This window comes from Suncus etruscus, chromosome 1 (genome assembly GCF_024139225.1).
Source record: "Suncus etruscus isolate mSunEtr1 chromosome 1, mSunEtr1.pri.cur, whole genome shotgun sequence".
Lineage (NCBI taxonomy): Eukaryota > Metazoa > Chordata > Mammalia > Eulipotyphla > Soricidae > Suncus > Suncus etruscus.
This window is the reverse complement of record NC_064848.1, coordinates 168,301,689-168,322,008: the sequence shown is the minus strand read 5'-3', so window position 1 is coordinate 168,322,008 and position 20,320 is coordinate 168,301,689. Positions and strand designations below refer to the sequence as shown.

At 42.9% G+C, this 20,320-nt stretch overlaps 2 protein-coding genes across 2 annotated transcripts in view; one reads left to right on the top strand and one right to left on the bottom strand.

Moving 5' to 3' along the window:
- Positions 1 to 569: 569 nt before the first annotated feature.
- On the bottom strand, positions 570 to 1,773 carry ZNF830 (zinc finger protein 830). Its single transcript, XM_049772298.1, is given in 7 exon segments — positions 570 to 835; positions 837 to 1,035; positions 1,038 to 1,076; positions 1,079 to 1,327; positions 1,330 to 1,558; positions 1,560 to 1,577; positions 1,579 to 1,773. Coding segments are annotated over 7 exon segments (1,122 nt in total). The 5' UTR covers positions 1,768 to 1,773; the 3' UTR covers positions 570 to 636.
- Positions 1,774 to 1,935: 162 nt separating this feature from the next.
- Positions 1,936 to 20,320, top strand: part of CCT6B (chaperonin containing TCP1 subunit 6B) — an 84,656-nt gene continuing 66,271 nt past the window's right edge. Inside the window, 11 exon segments of the mRNA XM_049790027.1 lie at positions 1,936 to 2,130; positions 5,482 to 5,545; positions 6,224 to 6,358; positions 8,933 to 9,106; positions 10,979 to 11,017; positions 11,019 to 11,083; positions 16,256 to 16,322; positions 16,325 to 16,375; positions 17,180 to 17,260; positions 17,262 to 17,282; positions 17,284 to 17,340. Coding sequence (XP_049645984.1) covers positions 1,994 to 2,130; positions 5,482 to 5,545; positions 6,224 to 6,358; positions 8,933 to 9,106; positions 10,979 to 11,017; positions 11,019 to 11,083; positions 16,256 to 16,322; positions 16,325 to 16,375; positions 17,180 to 17,260; positions 17,262 to 17,282; positions 17,284 to 17,340 — 891 coding nt within the window. The 5' untranslated portion in view covers positions 1,936 to 1,993.

Here is a 20,320-nt window from a genome sequence, read left to right as displayed (position 1 = left end):
ATAGTGGCACTTTTTTGGCCACACCCAGAAGTGTTCCAGGGCTTACTCCTGGCTCTCTACTAGGGCATCACTCCTAGGCTGGGAGTACAATATGGGGTGCTGGGGTGATTCTTACAACCTTTTCAGGGGCTGGAGCTATACTTTGGCTGCAGCCTTTGAGAAGTATTCTTAAACACCACTACCACCAATCCCCCTCTCCCCCAAATTCTCTTGGGTTTCAAAAGAAAAAGCCATAGATATCTCAAGTAGTAAACATCATATTCATCTAAAAACTTAGGTTAATCTATTTATAAATTTCAAAAAAGAAACGTCTAAGTAAATATATACTGAATTTACAATATTTACAGCTTGCTCATATCACAACTTTGAATTATACATGAAACTGTACAGGTGATTAAAAAAAAGTTGGCTCTGCAGTATCTACCACTCCTAAAGTTGCCAAACTTAACCTTATCAAACTTGCAAGGTACCAAATTTAAGATATATAAATCCTAAAGTTGCCAAAATGTTAACTGAAGAACTCAAGTTCACTGTTAACATTGTTAAATAACCAAATTTCTACACATGAGTGGGTGGTAGAATGAGAAGACACTTTTATATAATTGCAGAGAGTTTGAACCTTGGGTCTCTAAACTGCTATAACAGAGCCCCTTTCACCCTCCAGTCCTGCGACAGCAAGTCCTGCAGTTCTCCTTCGTCGTCGCTGTCAACATTCTCCTCTTCTTTCTTCTGCAGCTCCTTGATGGTCAGGACTTCCTTGAGTTTATTTTTGATTTCATCCTGACGATTCCGCAGCTTCTCCACCCGACGGTAACACTCTATCTGCTCGTCAATCTCCCAATCTGGCGGTCAAACGTCCCTCCTCATCCTCCTCGGCCACGATGGCCTCGGAAATCGTGTTCACCTGCCTCATGGCCTTCTGAAACTCGTCCCACTCTTTGTCCATCTGATCTTTGGGGGCATCGACCTTTCGCACTCGCGCGTCCACCTCCGGGTCATCGAAAAACCCCTCGGGCAATGCTTCCGCGGTGTTTCTCGCCTCTCCACGACCTTTTCGTGTATCTCAGCTTTCTCATGGACCCCGAATGAGGAATGACAGGGGCCTGGAGGGGATTTGTATCCTGGAAAGGGCCTGGCAAGGTACTACTACCACTAGCCGCTGCCTCGCACGCAACGGGGAGTCCGTGTTCCTTGCCTGGAGCATCCGAGGGCGGCTTGCCCCCGTCCCCCTTCTTCCCTTCTGCTCCTTTCTCTTCCTCCTCTTCCTCGCCCTCCTCCTCCTCGTCGTCGTAATCAGGGAGTAGGCCGAGCCCCGGAGGCTTTGGAGACTGGCCCTCGGAGCCTCCTCGTCGGCTTTATCCGAGATGGTCGAACGGGCGGAGGTGGAGGGCTGGGCCTGCGGCCCCGGGGCGGCCTTGGCTCTTTTGCTCTCTTGGCTCTCAGCGTCCGGCGTCTTCCTCTTGGTGGCCGGGGCCACGGTGCTGGCCGCCCGAGCCGGGTTGGCGTCCTTGGCCCCTTTCAGCTCGGCCACCTTCTCTCGGTGCTGCTTCCCCAGGACCGTGCGTCTGCCACAGGAGCTTCGTTCTTCACCGGGGTGTTACACAGGGCGCAGCTCAACTGCCCCAAACGGTTGTACTTCGCGAAAGGCGACGCGATCTGCTTCCGGTTGCTGCTCAGGCGCTGCTTCTCCTTCATCAGCCGCCGCAGCTCATCCTGATTCACGACTCGCTTCCCCGCCGAGGAGCGAGCCGAAGCGGGCGACGCCATCTTGGCGGCCCGATCCGGGAGGATGCGCAGGCCTTTCCGGCGCGGCTAATCGCGTCACTTCCGGACTCGACGCTGATTGGGGCTCCGTATGATTACGTCACGTCATATGCCGACGCTGATTGGCTGATGGTCGAGCCGAGCTAGGACGCGGGACTTTTCGGTCCTAAACGTCGGCGGCGGCTACTTCTGTCTTGGGTCGCTCGGTTGCTCTCGCCATCCTCCCGCCATGGCTGCGATCAAGGCAGCCAACTCCAAGGCGGAGGTGGCCCGGGCCCAGGCGGCCTTGGCCGTCAATATATGCGCCGCCCGAGGGCTGCAGAATGTGCTGCGTACCAACTTGGGGCCTAAGGGCACCATGAAGATGTGAGGCGGCGGTTGGCGGCTGGCGGTTAGGGCGCCGTGGCCGGGGTTGGCTTGGCTTGGTGTGATGGGGCGCGCACCCAGTTAGAAGTCTGGCATCGTGTGGACGTACCAGGGGCCTGTGTTTCCCCCCAATCTCTTAGAAAAACCTTCCCCAAAAGAGCCTCGAAAGTAAAGCTCCTACTTTGTGGCTCCCCCCCCCTTTTTATATATATTTTATTAATATCTTTACTTGAACACCTTGATTACAAATATGATTGTAGTTGGGTTTTAGTCATGGAAAGAACACCCCTATTCACCAGTGCAACCTTCCCATCACCAATGTCCCAAATCTCCCTCCTCCCCACCCCACCCGCACCTGTACTCTAGACAGGGCTTCTACTTCCCTCATTCATTCACATTGTTAGGATAGTTTCTCAAAGTAGTTAATTCTCTTAACTGCACTCACCACTCTGTGGTGAGCTTCACATCTTGAGCTGGACCTTCCAGCCCACCTCTCTTTTGTCTCTGGGAATTATTGCAAAAATGTCTTATTTTTCTTAAAACCCATAGATGAGGGAAACTATTCTGCATCTATCACTCTCCCTCTGGCTTATTTCACTCAGTATAATAGATTGCATGTATATTTATGTATAGGAAAATTTCATGACTTCATCTTTCCTGACGGCTGCATAATATTCCATTGTGTATATGTAGACCACAGTTTCTTTAGCCATTTGGCTCTCTGAGTTTCCTGAAGCTGACATTAAGCAATTAGAAACCCCATTTCTCCTTAGAGAAATTGGCTATTTAATCCTAGTTCTCTTTAAGACCCCTTAATTAAAACATTTTTGGGACACACCCGGTGACGCTCAGGGGTTACTCCTGGTTATGCGCTCAGAAATCACTCCTGGGTTGGGGGACCAAATGGATCAAACCTGGGTCAGTCTCAGTTTAGCCACATGCAAGGCAAAAGCCCTATCCGCTGTGCTATCGCTTCTCCTCTCAATGAAAAAAAAATTTTGTTTGCTTTTGGATCACACCCAATGGCACTCGGGTTACTCCTAGCTCTGTGTTCAGAAATCGCCCCTGGCAGATTCTGGGGATCATATGGGATGCGGGGATTCGAATCACCACCCGCCCTGGATTGGTTGTATGCAAGGCAGATGCCCTACCACTGTGTTATCTCTCCCGTCCCCAATTCAATATTTTTTGATCAGCGTATTGTACCTATAGTATATAGGTATATATATATATATATATATTTCCTTACTATGATCATAAGAGTGAAGGAAAGAGACTAATGAGGGCAAAAAGTTAACAAGTCGATATAGAGATACAGTATTTGGAGCAAAATTAATGTTTTTGGTAAGACGACACCTGTGATCATACTGAGAAAAGGAACTAATTTCTGATGCTCAAAGAAAAAAATTGATCAGATAATGTGATAATCAGATAAGGTCCACTTTTCTATCCAAAAGGTATGTGCTCAGGGACCACTCCAGTTGGTGCTTGAGGGCCCCTAGTGGGTACCAGCAACTGAATTCAGGTTGGCTACTTGGCAAGGCAAGTATGCTATCACTCGAGACCCACTGTGCTATCACATTTCCCCCCTTCAGTCAAACCCAAGGCCTCATCATACATGCATACGAGGCTAGAATCCTACTGAAAAGCTCCAGTTGATAGATTTTTTTTTTTTTTTTTGGTTTTTGGGCCACACCCTGTGACGCTCAGGGGTTACTCCTGGCTATGCGCTCAGAAATTGCTCCTGGCTTCTTGGGGGGACCATATGGGACGCCGGGGGATCGAACCGCGGTCCGTCCTAGGCTAGCGCAGCAAGGCAGGCACCTTACCTCCAGCGCCACCGCCGCCCGGCCCCAGTTGATAGATTTGAAATACAAGTTGAATTCACTAAAAATTTCTTGAAGGCCTTTCTAGAAGGTTTAGCAGGATAAGTAGTAACTTTAAGAAGAAGAAAGATGGTGCTGGAGAGATAGTACAGCGAGAGGGCATTTGCCTTGCACACACCCAACCAAGGACTGATGTGGTTCGATTCCCAGCATCCCATATGGTCCCCTATGCCTGCCAGGAACGATTTCTGAGGGCAGAGCCAGGATTAACCCCTGAGAGTTGCTGGGTGTGGCTCAAAGATAAAAATAAAAAGAAAATGAAAATGCCCAAAGCAAATATGGTCTATTAAGGGAATAAACTTTGTCCACATGATTCATTTGATAAAGTAGAAAAAATAGACATAACCAGATTGGGAAAGCTAGTTTGAATTTTATCTTGAGGGTGATGGAGAATATAAAGAAGTCATTGGAGGAATTTTGATCACGAAAACTTTAGAAAAATACAAAATGGGGGGCCCGGAGAGATAGTACAAGCGGTGTTTGCCTTGCAAGCAGCCGATCCAGGACCTAAGGTGGTTGGTTCGAATCCCGGTGTCCCATTTGGTCCCCTGTGCCTGCCAGGAGCTATTTCTGATCAGACAGCCAGGAGTAACCCTTGAGCACCGCCGGGTGTGACCCAAAAACCAAAAAAAAAAAAAAAAAAAAAAAAAAAAAGAAAAAAAAAAAAGAAAAATACAAAATGTATGGAAGATAAAAAAAAAGTCCGTGTGTGGTTCAGCTTACTGTAAAAAAGTTCATTCTCTCCCTTTGTTCCCATCTATAGAAATAAATCATGAAAGGCATTTAGCTGGTGAATTTCTTTAAAAATATATTCAGTTTTCCAAAAAAAAAAAGTAATAAGGGGCCGAAGAGATAGCATTGGAAGTAAGGCGTTTGCATCCCAAATGGTCCCCTGAGCCTGCCAGGAGTGACTTCTGAGCATAGAGCCAGGAGTAACCCCTGAGCGCTGCTGGATGTGACCCAAAAATATATATGAATATACATATTCAGTTAAACCAAGGTTTATTTCCAAAGATAATTAATTCCATGTTAATTTTATATAAACACAAGCCAAACACTCTCTTCTGTGAGGCAGACTAGAGATTATGATGAATAGTGAAAAATGGAAAGGAATGAATTGTAGCCTTTTGCCAAAATAAAAAACCTGTAGGAAATTAATATATTTTGGTTTGTATTATTACTCTTCTTTGACCAAACAGTTTGTTCTAAACCTTCAATTGCTCTCATCCTTGATCTAGCAAATGCTCCATTTAGAATGAAATTGTCATAGCAGTTTGGGGAGAAGTGACTCTGAATGGAAATTAGTGGTAATTGCTATGGTATTTGCCCTTGGTTTGGATGGAGGTTTTTCCAAGCCCAGATATCTATATTCAGGGTGGAAGAATTAAACATTGGGAGGTATCAAGTATCCCTCTTGTTTGACTCATATTATATGAAGCTAATAACATCACTTTTTTTGGAACAGGCTTGTTTCTGGTGCAGGTGACATTAAACTCACCAAAGATGGCAATGTGCTGCTTCATGAGATGGTGAGCAGATGCTGTTGACTCTAGCAAACCTTAATAAGCCTTTGCTAAAAACAGTATGCTTATATTCTGTACCTTTAAGTCAAGGTTGCCAGTTAAGTATTGCAGTCATTGAGCTAAGATTTGTGGATTAAGTCACCAAAATTTTTTGGCTGATTTTATCTTTTCATTTATCTTCTTCCTCTTCTTCTTTTGATTTTGAGGATCATATGTGGTATTGGGGTACCCAGGGCAGCTATATGCAAGGCAAGTACCTCTGTACTGTTTCTCCTGCCTCATCCCTTTTTAAAACTTTGTAGGAACACTACTAGGTTACAGTAGTTATATTACTTAATTCTGAATTATATAATTTTAATCATGCAAAAAAAGAAACTTCTTTGCAACTGTAGTAAATCTATTAATCTTCAAGATGGAACGATTTAATCTATTTTGGAAATGTCATTGCATATGGAAGCAACCACTCTCTTATAGACTGCTCAAACCTCATTAGTTCTCAATTTTTAAGTTTTGGTTTTGACATTTAAAAGGATTGATAATATAAAACGTGAACTTGTGGAATGAAATTTATTTCATTTCTTGCTTTTTCTGATTGACTCTTAGGTTATCTTGTCTTCAGTGGATTACTTTTTTACTTCTTTATCTTATTCTCTCTTTTTAAAAATCTGTTTTTTATTTTTCCAGCAAATACAACACCCAACAGCTTCCTTGATAGCCAAAGTAGCAACAGCTCAGGATGACATTACAGGAGATGGTACTACTTCAAATGTTCTGATTATTGGAGAGTTACTAAAACAAGCTGATATTTACATTTCTGAGGTATTCAGATTTCATAAAATTTGTGTTATTTTTGTTCTTTATTTGGAACAAAATTTTTTACTAGTAAAGTGGTTTTATTTTAAAGGGGCAAAAGTTAATTTTCATGGGCCGGAGAGATAGCATGGCGGTAAGGAGTTTGCCTTTCATGCAGAAGGTCATTGGTTCGAATCCCGGCATCCCATATGGTCCCCCCGAGCCTGCCAGGAGCGATTTCTGAGCATGGAGCCAGGAGGAACCCCTGAGCACTGCTGGGTGTGACCCAAAATTAAAAAAAAAGTCTTTTTTTTTTTGTTTTTGGGTCTCACCCGGCAGTGCGCAGGAGTTACTCCTGGCTCCATGCTCAGAAATCGCTCCTGGCAAGCATGGGGGACTATATGGGACGGCAGGATTCGAACCGATGACCTTTTGCATGAGAGGCAAACGCCTTACCTCCATGCTATCTCTCCGGCCCCTAAAAAAAAGTTAATTTTATTAAGATATGTTTGAATATTTCTATATGGAAATACTAATGTTTTTTTTTTGCCAAAATAAATGTTTTTATTGGAGTTATATACCATTTTAAATGTCAAATTTTTTTTTTTTTGGTTTTTGGGCCACACCCAGCGGTGCTCAGGGGTTACTCCTGGCTGTCTGCTCAGAAAAATAGCTCCTGGCAGGCACGGGGGAACATATGGGACACCGGGATTCGAACCAACCACCTTTTGGTCCTGGATTGGCTGCTTGCAAGGCAAACGCCACTGTGCTATCTCTCCGGGCCCAAAAGTCAAATTTTTTAAATTAAATATTTAAGAGATATAAAAAGAAAAAAAATTAACCATGATTCAGTGGGTAATGGCATAAGAAAACATAGCTAATAAAGTTGGAATAAAAAATTGTCTGGCCGAGAAGGTGGTGCTAGAGGTAAGGTGTCTGCCTTGCAAGCGCTAGTGTAGGACGGACTGCGGTTCGATCCCCCGGTGTCCCATATGGTCCCCCCCAAGCCAGGAGTGACTTCTGAGCGCATAGTCAGAGTAATCCCTGAGCGTTACCGAGTGTGGCCCAAAAACCAAAAAAAAAAAAAAATTGTCTGTTGGAGCTGGAGAGGTAGTACAACAGTAGGGCATTTGCCTTGCACATAGCCAACCTGAAATGAACCCAGATTCTAACCTCAGCATCCCATATGATCCCCCGAGCCTGCCAGAAGCAATTTTTAAGCACAGGAGCCAGGAGTAACCCTTGAGCACCGCCGGGTGTGGCCCCCCCACCCCAATTGTCTATTCATTACCTGTGACTTAACTTAGTTAAGAGGTAAGTTTGGGGCTGTTAAACAATAGAAACAGGGTAAAACTCACTTAAGCAATAAAAAGTTACATCCTATAGAAAAAGAGATCAGAGATACTTTCAGGGTTGATGAAAAAACTCAGTTATCATAATTAGGTCCTTTGTTTTATAGCTCTGCTACTTCTTAAAGGTTTCTTTTCTTTCTTTTTTTGGGGCACACCCGGTGACACTCAGGGGTTACTACTGACTCTGAGCTCAGTAATCGCTCCTGGCTTGAGGGCGGCCATATGGGATGCTGGGGAATGGAAGTTGCAGTGCTGTGTAAGGCCTTACTGACTGGCCACTGCTCTGGCCCCAGTTAATTTTTCATCCTAAATGTTTACCTGTCAAGAGAAAACCCAGGCTTTTTGCTTTCCTTAGTAACACTCAGTGGAAAAGTGCAAGAGAAAAGCATTTACTCAACAATGGAATGTAACTCTTTCTTTATATATAGCTAGCTTGATCTTACATTCATCTAAAGCCAGTAATAGTTTTTTGGAGTTGACTCAGTCTAATCAGGATTTTTTCCCCCTTTAATTCAAAGTAGGTCAGTTTCCTCTGAAGTCTACTTAGGGAGAGATATTTAAGCAAAATTTCAGGAAGGAAACGTCTTTCAGGAAGGACAGATACTGAAAAAACATTGATACAATGATAGAGATAGGTCCACGATTTGATAGAACACCAAGGGCAGAGGGAGGTTTCAAAGGTGGTCTGAGGAAGTCAGGAAGAATCTTTAGGAGGAATTAAGACGTGGTCAAGGGGCCAGAGAGATAGCATGGAGGTAAGGTGTTTGCCTTTCATGCAGAAGGTCGGTGGTTTGAATCCCGGCAACCCATATGGTCCCCTGAGCCTGCCAGGAGCGATTCTGAACATAGAGCCAGGAGTAACCCCTGAGTGCTTGCCGGGTGTGACCCACAAACAAAACAAAACAAAACAAACAAACAAACAAACAAAAAACCTGGGCAAAATATTTAAGAGGAGTGATAGAGATGGAAAAGAGTGGGAAGGGAAAGTCTAGATAGCAGAAAAAAAAACACCTGAGCATTAGGTAGAATGAAGAGAGAGGAATCTGGAATGAGTTTTAAGAGCTACCTGTGGTTTCTGGCTCTCTCTTTCTCAGCTTGCTGCTAAGCGGGTCAATTCCTGGTGGTGCTTGGGCATTAATGCAGTGCTAAGGATCCATGGCACCTTGGTCTCCCATTTGCAAAGCTTAAGCAAGTTCTAACCCTTTGAGCTTATCACCCAACCCATGATTATAGCTTTATCTTGTAATAGGGTCTGCATCCTAGAATAATAACAGAAGGATTTGAAGCTGCAAAGATGAAAGCTCTTGAAGTTTTGGAAGAAGTTAAAATTAATAAAGAGATGAAAAGAGAAGTCCTTTTAGATGTGGCTAGAACATCACTACGAACTAAAGTTCATGCTGAATTGGCTGACGTGTTAACTGAGGTAGGTATTTAAACTTTTGTATTCCAGAGAGACAATTATTTCTGATTTCTGATATTCTTTTTCTATGATTACCTGAAATATTTTTGTCTTTTGTGTCATATTTATTTTGTTTATTTTAGTTATGACAAGGAAGGAACCCAGGGCCCCAATCATGCAAGGCCATTGTCTTCTGTCTCTCTGTTTCTCTCTGTCTCTCTCTATCTCTCTCTCTCTGCTTAGGGATATGTAGCAGTATAGACAATACATTTCTTCACTCAGGAATCACTCCTAGCAATGCTATGGGGTCCATATGGAATGCCAGGCATTGAACCTGAGTTCACTATGTGCAAGGCAAGCTCATTATCCTGTTGTACTATCTCTTTGGGCCCCAGACAATATAAGTCTTTCTGCATTGTCAATTTTACGTAAAGCATTATTTTCACAATAAAACAAATATGTATATGTTATAAATAATATGGAAAATTTTTCTTACTAGAACACAAGACTTAGCATTTCACATTGGGGGGGTGAAGAGATAGCATAGAGGAAAAGGTGGCTGAAAGGTGTTGCCATGTTTGCAGCTAACCTGGTTCAATCCCTGGCATCTTATATGGGCCAACTATTGACAGGAGTATACCCTGAAAGAGAGTCAGGAATAGTTCCACGAACACTGGATGGTGGTGACCCCAAAGCAACTTAGTGTTATAGCCAGCAAAGTTGAGCTCTTCCCTTAAATTACATGTTTCATTTTCCATTAAAATTACATGGGTTTGGGGGCCGGGGCGGTGGCGCTGGAGGTAAGGTAAGCCTTACCTGCGCTAGCCTAGGAGACAGACGCGGTTTCGATCCACCCGGCGTCCCATATGGTCCCCCAAGCCAGGAGCGACTTCTGAGCGCAATAGCCAGGAGTAACCCCCTGAGCGTCACCGGGTGTGGCCCAAAAACCAAAAAAAAAAAAAAAATTACATGGGTTCTTTTTTTGGGGGGGGGGGGCACCCCTTGCAGTGTTTCAGAGCTTACTCCTAGCTCTGCACTCAGCGACCACACCTGGTGGGGCTTGGGGGAGTCTGTAGGATTCTGGGGCTTGAACTCTGGATGGTTGCAATGCAAGGCCCCCTACACATTACACTATCGCTCAAGCAAGCTAAGACATTCTCTTGGTGGAAAAGTTTTGTGGTGTTCGAAATAGTAGAAAGAGAAGTGAAATGTCAGTTAAAGAGAGCTCAAATTCTAGTCCTGGCTTTATTTCTCATTACCTGTTAGATCTTTTTTGTTGCTGATTTTTGGGGCCACACTGGTGGAATTATTCCCAGCAGCGCTTGGAGAAAACCGTATAAGATGTCAGGGGTCAAACCCAGGTTGGCTGCATACAACACAGGAGCCCTACCCACTTTATTAACCTCTGATTCCCTGGATCTGGTTTTAAGATCGTGTTTTAAGATCAGACTTCTTAAATTATTTCTGTATCGTTCCAATAAGAGTGTGAAAATTGAAAATCTCTGACCTTCTCTAGTGTCTAAATCAGGGGTCTCAAACTCAATTTACCTGGGGCCACAGGAGGCAAAGTCGGGGTGATCCTTGAGTGCAAAGTCAGTAGTAAGCCTTGAACATTGGGGAGGTGTGACCCAAACAACTAAAACAAAACAAAACAAAAAAAGATTTCTCTAGGGCAGGGGCCACAAAATGTTTGTACGGAGGACCGCAAAACAGCTCGCGGGCTGCGAGTTTGAGACCCCTGGTTAAAGTATCATCTGGTACTGATTATTAGTGACCAACATAGTATACTTTGAGGCCTTGCCATATATTTGAAGTCTAATAATAGAATAGTAGAGCTAGTGGTTTCTTTTAGTACACTGAATAATTGTGACTCGCTTTCATTCACTTCTTTTTCAGGCTGTTGTGGATTCTGTTTTGGCCATTAGAAGACCAGGTGTATCCCATTGATCTCTTCATGGTAGAAATTATGGAGATGAAGCACAAGTCAGAAACAGATACAAAGTAAATCATTAAAAACGTTAACAGCACATATGCAGTTATTTCCTTTTAATGAATTTGCATGAATTTTGTTAGTTATATTCAATATCAGTCAAACTAATTCTACAAATATTAGTAGTATACTTACCATGAACCAGTCATTGTTTGGCAGGTAATAAAAATAAAAGGGGGCTAGAGCGATAGTACAGAGGGGTACTTGAGTTGCACATGTCAGATCCAAGTTCAATCATAGGCATCCCCTATGGTCTTTTGAGCTCGACAGGAGTGATCCTAGAACACAGAACCAGGAGTAAGCTCTGAGCACCGCCAGGTATGGGCCCCCAACCAACAATAACAACAAAAAAGATCCAAACAAAACTCCCAAATTTTTGGGGCCGGGGCGGTGGCGCTGGAGGTAAGGTGCCTGCCTTACCTGCGCTAGCCTAGGAGACGGACCGCGGTTCGATCCCCCGGCGTCCATATGGTCACCCCAAGCCAGGAGCGACTTCTGAGCGCATAGCCAGAGTAACCCCTGAGCGTTACCGGGTGTGGCCCAAAAACCAAAAAAAAAAAAAAAAAAAAAAAAAAACTCCCAAATTTTTTTCTTTCTTTTTTTCTTGTTTTTGTGCAATACTCAGTGGTGTATATCTGAATTTATGTTTTGTATGCAAGAGACCTGGGTTTGATCATTATTCCCTAAACATTACCAGGAATGGCTGAATACAAGCAAAAGGGTTATATTTGTCTTATTCTTAAGACCTCCATATCACTTTTTATTTTTATTGTTGTGGAGACAACACCCAGTTTTCCTGGGAGCACCAACATTACACTCTGCAGTGCTTAGGGCCAGGCACCGCCAGTGATAGAACGCAGTCCCTCATCTCATGCAGGCATGTCCTGTTCTTTTTTTTTTTTTTTTGTTTTGGGGTCATACCCAGTGATGCTCAAGGGGTTACTCCTGGCTATTGAGCTCAGAAATCGCATCCTGGCTTGGGGGATCATATGGGATGCCGAGGGATCAAACCACGGTTCATCCTAGGTTAGTGCATGCAAGGGCAAATGGCCTACTGCTGTGCCCACCACTTCCCGGCACCACCATGTCTTGACCACTGAAGCCACAGTTCTGGAACCACCACTGTCAGTCCAAAACTTGCCTTTTCTTTCTAATATATATAGGTTGTCTCTTGTGGTAGTGCTGTTGCCCTAATCGCACTATCAGCAGTGCTCTGAGGACCAGTGGGGTTGTGATTGGCAGTCTTTTATTGGGTTCACGTGGTGCCAGGATCTGAACTTGGGCCTTGCACATATGAGGCAAGTGTAGTTACCAGAGGGAGCCATATCCTAGTCTTCTCCTTTAATGTTTTTGAATATATATTCATGATAATTACAACATGTAAACTTGTGCTTGTGTTAATTTTGTTTATTGTATTTTGTTGGGGTTCTTATGATTTTTTTTGTTTTTTGGTTTTTGGTTTTTGGGCCACACCTGGTGATGATCAGGGCTTACTCCTGGCTATACCACTCAGAAAATTGCTCCCTGGCTTGGGGGACCATATGGGACGCTGGGGGATGAACTGCAGTCCATCCTAGGTTAGTGCATGCAAGGCAGATGCCCTACCACTTGTGCCACCACTCCCGGCCCCACTGATTCTTACCGATTTTTTGTTTCTATATTTTGCTGTTTATTGATGTTTGAAAAATATTTGTAGAAGTCATTTCATACCTAAGATGAAGGTACTTTTGTGCACAAATGATTTATATTTGCGGCTAGGAATATAGTTCCCATAGGAATAGGAACTTATCCAATTTCTATTGTTTTATATTTTATTTTCTCATTATTTCCACCACTGTCCTTGTGTCACATTTAGTCTACCCCATCTTTCCCCAATTCCCTGTAACCTCAGTAATGCTGCTCGGAGTCTAAGGGTTTATATTCATATATTTTTTGATTTGTTTCTTTATATCTCATACATACGGTCCTTCACCCAAGGAGATAAACCAATGTTAAGAAGTTGAGGAGGGCATTTTTTTTAGTGCAGTTAGAGAAATAACTACACCAGCAACTTTTGTGACAATGGTAGAGAATGAGAGAGAAGTAGAAAATCTGTCTCAATTACAGGTAGGGTGACAGGGGAGGAGGAAGATGGGGGGGCATTGGTGGTGGGAATGGTGGCACTGGTGAAGTGAGATGTTCTTTATAAATGAAAACCAGGACTGACAAACATGTTTGTAATCATGGTGCTTAAATAAAAAATATTATTTAAAACAAAGAAAAAAAAGTTGTTGAAGAATGCTTAGAAAGGAGAGGGAGGAGTGGCTGATGTAAAAGGAGGAGTGCCAAAAGAAAGTAGTGCCACAAAAGTATTTTCAAGAAGATCAAAATCTGGGCCCGGAGAGATAACACAGCGGGGCCCGGAGAGATAACACAGCGGCGTTTGCCTTGCAAGCAGCCGATCTAGGGACCAGAGGTGGTGTGGTTCGAATCCCGGTGTCCCATATAGGTCCCCCGTGCCTGCCAGGAGCTATTTCTGAGCAGACAGCCAGGAGTAACCCCTGAGGCAATGCCAGGTATGGCCCAAAAACCAAATAAATAAATAAATAAATAAGATCAAATCAGCTATGACATTTGAGAAAATAATTTTTGTTTGTTTTCTTTGGTTTAGGGGTCACACCTCAAAGCTTTCTCATGATTCTGCACTACTAGTGAGTCTCAGGAGACTTTATGTGATGCTGGAAATAGAACTGGAGTTGGTTGCCCTAACCCTTCTAGTATTTTCCTGGCCCTGGAGGAAAAATATTTGAACTGATAACTGACCATTAATTTTAGGAAAACATGTAGTATTTTTTATCCCCCTTCACCGGTTGCAACCTTCCCGCCACCAATGCCCCCTATCTTCCTTCTCCTCCACCCCTTCTCTCTCTTAGAGACAGGAATTTCTATTTCTCTCACTACCATTGGTCATGATAGTTGTTAGTGTAGTTATTTCTCTAACTGTACTCATCACTCTTTGTGTAAACTTCATCTTGTGGGGCTGGTCCTTCCGGCTCTCATCTCTATTGGTCTCTGAGTATTATTACCATACTGTCTTACTTAAATCCTACAGATGAATGAAACTATTCTGTGTGTGTCCTCTCTCATCTGACTAGATTTTACTCAGCATAATAATTTCCATGTCCATCCATGTATAGAAAAATTTTATGACTTTATTTTTTCTAACCAGCTGCATAGGTATACCATTGTAATATATGTACCACAATTTCTTTAGCCACGCATCTGTTGATGGGCTTCTGGGTTGTTCTAGATTCTGGCTAATATAATGCTGCAATGAATCCAGGCATTGCAGCATGTATTTTGTATTGTTTATTTTTGTTCCTAGTGTATATCCCTAGGAGTGGTATTGCTGGAATCATATGGAGCTCAGTTTTTTTTTTTTTTTTTTTTTTGGTTTTTGGGCCACACCACCCTGTGACGCTCAGGGGTTACTCCTGGCTATGCGCTCAGAAGTTGCTCCTGGCTTCTTGGGGGGACCATTATGGGGACGCCGGGGGATCGAACCGCGGTCCGTCCTAGGCTAAGCGCAGGCAAGGCAGGCACCTTACCTCCAGCGCCACCGCCCGGCCCCTCCGGGAGCTCAGTTTTTTAAGGAATATCAATATTGTTTTCCATAAAGGCTGGACTAGAGAGCATTTCCACCAGCAGTGAATGAGAGCCTTCTTTCTCCCCACATCCCTGCCAAGCACTGATTGTTCTTGTTTTTTTTTTTTTTTTTTTGTGATGTGTGCAAAGTCTCGGTGGTGTGAGATGATACCTCATTATTGTTTTGATTTGTATCTCCCTAAGATCAATGATGTGAGCTTTTTTTCATGTGCCTTTTAGCCATCTGTATTTCTGTCGTGAGGAAGTATCTGTTTCATTTCTTTTCCCCATTTTTTTTGATGGGTTAGATTTTTTTCTTGTTAAGTTCTGTCAGTACCTTGTTTTATTTTCGATATTTAGGCTTCCTTGTCTGATGGGTATTGGGTGATTAGTTTCTCCCATTTTGTGGGTGGCCTTTTGTTCTAATTACTATTTTCTTTGAGGTACAGAAGCTTCTTAGTTTAATGTATGGTCCCACTTGTTTATCTCTGTTTCCACTTTGTTTGGACAGTGGTAATTTTCTCCTATATGGTTGCCAAGGACTACCAAAAGTGATCTCTGAATGTAGAGTCAGGAATAAGCCCCGAGTACTACTAGGTGTGGCCAAAAATTATATGTTTTGAGTCTTGCAAATGGTGCACAGGATGCCTGGGGAATCCCCCACCAGTGATTGTCAGCATCTGGACTGGAAGGATCAATGCAGGGGCCTGAGGATGTGACGCTCTCTAGGTCTTGTGGTACTTGGACTATGGAGGCCACCTTGGTGGTATTCAGAGGCTTTCAGCATTCTTCAGAGATGCACCTGGCAATGCTCAGAAGACTTATGTTGTATCTGGAATTGAACCAATTTTAATTTCTGTATGCTGTACTATCTCTGCACCCTCTGTTGCCACTTTTAGAGTTTCATTCTAAATTATGCAGCAAATTTTTGTTTTGGGGCTACATCTAGGGTGCTTAAGAGTTTATTCTTGGCTCTGTACTCAGGAACTACTCCTAGTGAGCTCAGAAGAGCTATAAGGGTTGCCAAGGATCAAACCCTGGTCAGCCAATGCAGGGCATAATGCCTTGCCCATTGTACTATCTCTCTAACCCCAGCACTCAATTTTTGAGTATTTTTATATGTCTGTCTGTCTGTCTGTCCTGTCTGTCTGTCTGTCTCTCTATGTTTTTGGGCCACACTGAGCAGTTTCTGGGGGTTACTGCTGGGCTCTGTGCTCAGAAATCGCTCCTGGCAGGTCCGGGGGACCATATGGGATGCCAGGATTCGAAGCACCATTGGTCCTCGGTCCACTGCTTGCAAGGCAAATGCCCTACCCACTGTGCTCTGGCCCTTGAGTACAGACTTAAAGGAAACAACTATATGTGTTATTTATTTACTTAATTTTGGACCACTATCTGTAGTACTACGAGTTACCCCTGGCTCTACACTTAGGAATCCTGGTGGACTCAGGGAAACATTTTGGGATGCTAAAGATCAAGCCCTGGTAGACTGCATGTAAGGTGAGCAGTCTACTTGCTGGACTATCTCTCTAGCTCACAACTTTATGTATCTTTAATAGGTTGATCAGAGGATTAGTTTTGGATCATGGTGCCCGTCATCCAAGTATGAAGAAGCGAGTAGAAGAAGAGCATTTATTCTTACTTGCAATGTATCACTAGAATATGAAAAAACGATGTAAGTGTGCCAATTATTTCTTACAGCTTTTTAATTTTTACTTATTTTTAATTTGATGATTTGAGTGTCTCACCCAATAGTGCTGAGGAATATCCTTGGGATTTCTATCATGTTGGGATCAGACCAGGGGATCTGTCATGCAAAGAATGTACTCCATGTTCTTGAGCCATATACCCAGCCTTCACTAACTTTTGTTATAAAGGCCACACCTAGCCAGCAGTACAAGAATGGGGGCAAGGGTCATATGCTGTGGGGATTAGCTTCAGAACTTTACACATTCTAGGCTTGTATTCTACTACATGGGTTAGATCTCTGGTCTTTTTTTTTCTATATATATAACTTTTTGAGTTATTCCCCCCATACCCTCCATAATTTTTTTTTTCTATCAAAATTTTAGTGCCCAGGGATTTATCCCTAGGGTCTCACACATTTGAGGGCATTACTTTATTACTAAATCACATCCACAGTCAAACTTTTTTCTACTTCTTCTTCTTTTTCTTTTTTATTTTTTTGGGTTTTTGGGCCACACCGGTAATACTCAGAGGTTACTCCTGGCTATGCGCTCACAAGTCGCTTCAGTTTGGGGGACCATATGGACCACTGGGGGGATCGAACCGCGGTCCGTCCTAGACTAGCGCTGGCAAGGCAGACACCTTAACTCTAGCGCCACCACGCCGGCCCCGTCAAACATTTTTTCTAAAAGCATTTTAAAATCCTTCTCTCCTAAATGTTTAGTGTAAACTCTTTTTATTCATTTCTTTTCCCTCAACATCCCCTTTATTAGTTATTTTTAATTAATTTTTTAGAGAAGGTGAGCTCTGGTTTCTTTTATAAAACTGCACAAGAGAAAGAGAAATTGGTAAAAGCGGAAAGGAAATTTATTGATGATGAGAGTACAGAAAATAGTAAATCATGAAAGAAAAAGTCTGTGGTCTTTCCATTAAAGGATTTGTCATCATTAATCAGAAGGTAAGAGAAAATCTAGACTTGGACTGCTTAATTTTTTTTTCTTTCTCTTTTTTTTTTTTTTGTTTTTTTTGAGGGGGCACAAACCAGTGATACTTATGATTGACTCTTGGTTCTGTACGTTCAGGGGTTACTCCTAGTAGTGGATATGGGGAACCATATATAGTATCAGGGGATGAAAACTAGAGGTGGCTACATGCAAAGCAAGTATCTTACCCTTAAACTATCTCCTTGGTGGTATATTTTTAAATCCATAATGAACTTTTAAATGTTCTTCTGCATTTGTAAAAGCATGGCCTAAGAAACTTAAGATCTCCTCCTAAAACCATTTCAGGGAGATTCTTTGAGGTTAATACTGCATGTTTTCATAGTTACTTTTACATTGTGTTTCAATAATGAGGAAAAAGCAAATGTAGGTGAAATCACTGCTCATGGTAGTAATCAGAGAAACGGCACTAAACTATATTTGTAGTGTTTATATTCTTTAGTGCTATACCCCCAAATACCTGCAGCTTTAAAAAAAAAAAGGCAATTTGGGGCATGTAGGGTGCTTGCCTTGAACATGGCCAATCTGGATTCAGTCCCCAGCATATCTCTCTCTCTTTCTCTCTTTCTCTCTTTCTCTCTTTCTCTCTCTCTCTCTCTTTCTTTCTTTCTTTCTTTCTTTCTTTCTTTCTTTCTTTCTTTCTTTCTTTCTTTCTTTCTTTCTTCTTCTTTCTTTTTCTTTCTTTCTTTCTTTCTTTCTTTCTTTCTTTCTTTCTTTCTTTCCTTCTTTCTTTTTCTTTCTTTCTTCTTTCTTTCTTTCTTTCTCTCTTTCTTTTTCTTTCTTTCTTTCTTTCTTTCTTTCTTTCTTTCTTTCTTTCTTTCTTTCTTTCTTCTTCTTTCTTTTCTTTCTTTCTTTCTTCTTTTTCTTCTTTCTTTTTCTTTCTTTCTTTCTTTCTTTCTTTTCCTTCTTTTTCTTTCTTCTTTCTTTCTTTCTTTCTTTCTTTCTTTCTTTCTTTCTTTTCTCTCTTTCTCTCTCTCTCTCTCTCTCCCTCCCTTCCTCCCTCCCTCCCTCCCTCCCTCCCTCCCTTCCTCCCTTCCTCCCTTCCTCCCTTCCTCCCTTCCTCCCTTCCTCCCTTCCTCCCTTCCTCCCTTCCTCCCTTCCTCCCTTCCTTCCTTCCTTCCTTCCTTCCTTCCTTCCTTCCTTCCTTCCTTCCTTCCTTCCTTCTTTCTTTTCTTTTCTTTTTTTCTTTTCTTCTTCTTTCTTCGGGTTTTGGGTCAACCCGGCGGCAGCACTCATGGGTTATGCTCAGAAATCGCTCCTGGCACACTCGGGGGACCCTATGGATACCGGGACTCAGAACACAGACCTTCTGCATGAAAGGCAAACGGCCTTACCTCCATGCTATCTCTCGGCTCACCCCACACCTCTTAATGTCCACTGAGCACCACCAAGGAGTAAACTTCTGAGTGAAGAATCAGGAGTAAACCTCTGAGTAGTAGTGGGTGTGGCCGCAGAAATAAACAAACAACAATTTAAAGGCAATTTGGGTCTAGTGATTGCAGCTTCAAGATAAAGCACACACTTCTCATGTGTTAGACCTGAATTTGATCTTTAGCATCACCAGCACAGACAACAGCAACAAAAAGAAGTTTCATTAAAAGTATCTTTTTTTTTTCTGGGGCCGGGAAGGTGGCGCTAGAGATAAGGTGTCTGCCTTGTAAGCGCTACCAAGGAACGGACCGCGGTTCGATCCCCCGGCGTCCCATATGGTCCCCCCCACGCTCAGGGGCGATTTCTGAGCACATAGGCCAGGAGTAACCCCTGAGCATCAAACGGGTGTGGCCCAAAAACCAAAAAAAAAAAAAAAAAAAAAAGTATTCTTTTTTTTCCCTTTTATTTTGGATCACACCTGAGCAGAGCTCAGGGTTTTTACTACTGGCTTTATGCTTAGATACAGTTTCCTGAGGCCTTCTCAGGGGACTTTATGGGGTGTTGGGGATCGAACCTGTGTGCAAGTGCAAGTACCCTACCTGCTGTACTATTGCTCTGGCCCTCGTTAAAAATATCTTGATAGGGGCTGGAGCAGTGGTACAGCGGTAGGGTGTTTGCCTTGCTACGCGCTGATCTAGGACGACTGCGGTTTGACCCCCCAGCATCCCATATGGTCCCCTAAACCAGGAGTAATCCCTGAGTGTTTACCAAGTGTTGGCCCCCCCACAAAAAAAACCCAAACAAAAAATATCTTGAATAAAATATATTTTTTTTTACATTTTGATTATTTTTTGGTTTGTTTGGGGAACCATATCTGAAGATACTCAGGAGCACTCCTTATAGGTTTAGGGAACCAGATGGGCTATCAGGGATCAAACTTGAGTCAGCAGCATGTAAGACAAGCGCCTTACCTGCTTTACTATCACTCTTGTCCTACATTTTGGGGGGGAGGGCACACCTGGCAGTGCTCAGGGGTTACTCCTGGCTATCTGCTCAGAAATAGCCCCTGGCAGGCATGGGGGGACCCGTATGGGACGCCGGGATTCGAACCAGCCACCTTAGGTGCTGGTTTGGTTGCTTGCAAGGCAAACGCCGCTAGTGCTATCTCTCTGGCCCCATGGTCCTACATTTTGATTCTTAAATATGCACCTTCTTACAATTCTTGGTTGATGAAAATGTGAAGAATGCACAAGAACCTTTTTGCTGCATTTGGAAATATTGGTCATCTTAAAGGCAAGTACTTGTACAATTGAGTTAGTTGTGAGCTAACTAAGCCACTTTTTCCTGTAATGTTTTTATTTGAAGGGAATGACAAACAAACTGGGATTAGTGGATATTTGATAGCCACTAATAGTGGATAGAAGGATAGTAGATTCTTCTTCAAAAATAATCACAACAGTCTGTGTCACTTCAAGAAAACAATTGATAGGTATTTGTTGCTCTTGATAACATTTAATTTCAATTTATTTTTATTTTTTCTTTTTCCTTTTTTTTTGTTTTTGGGGC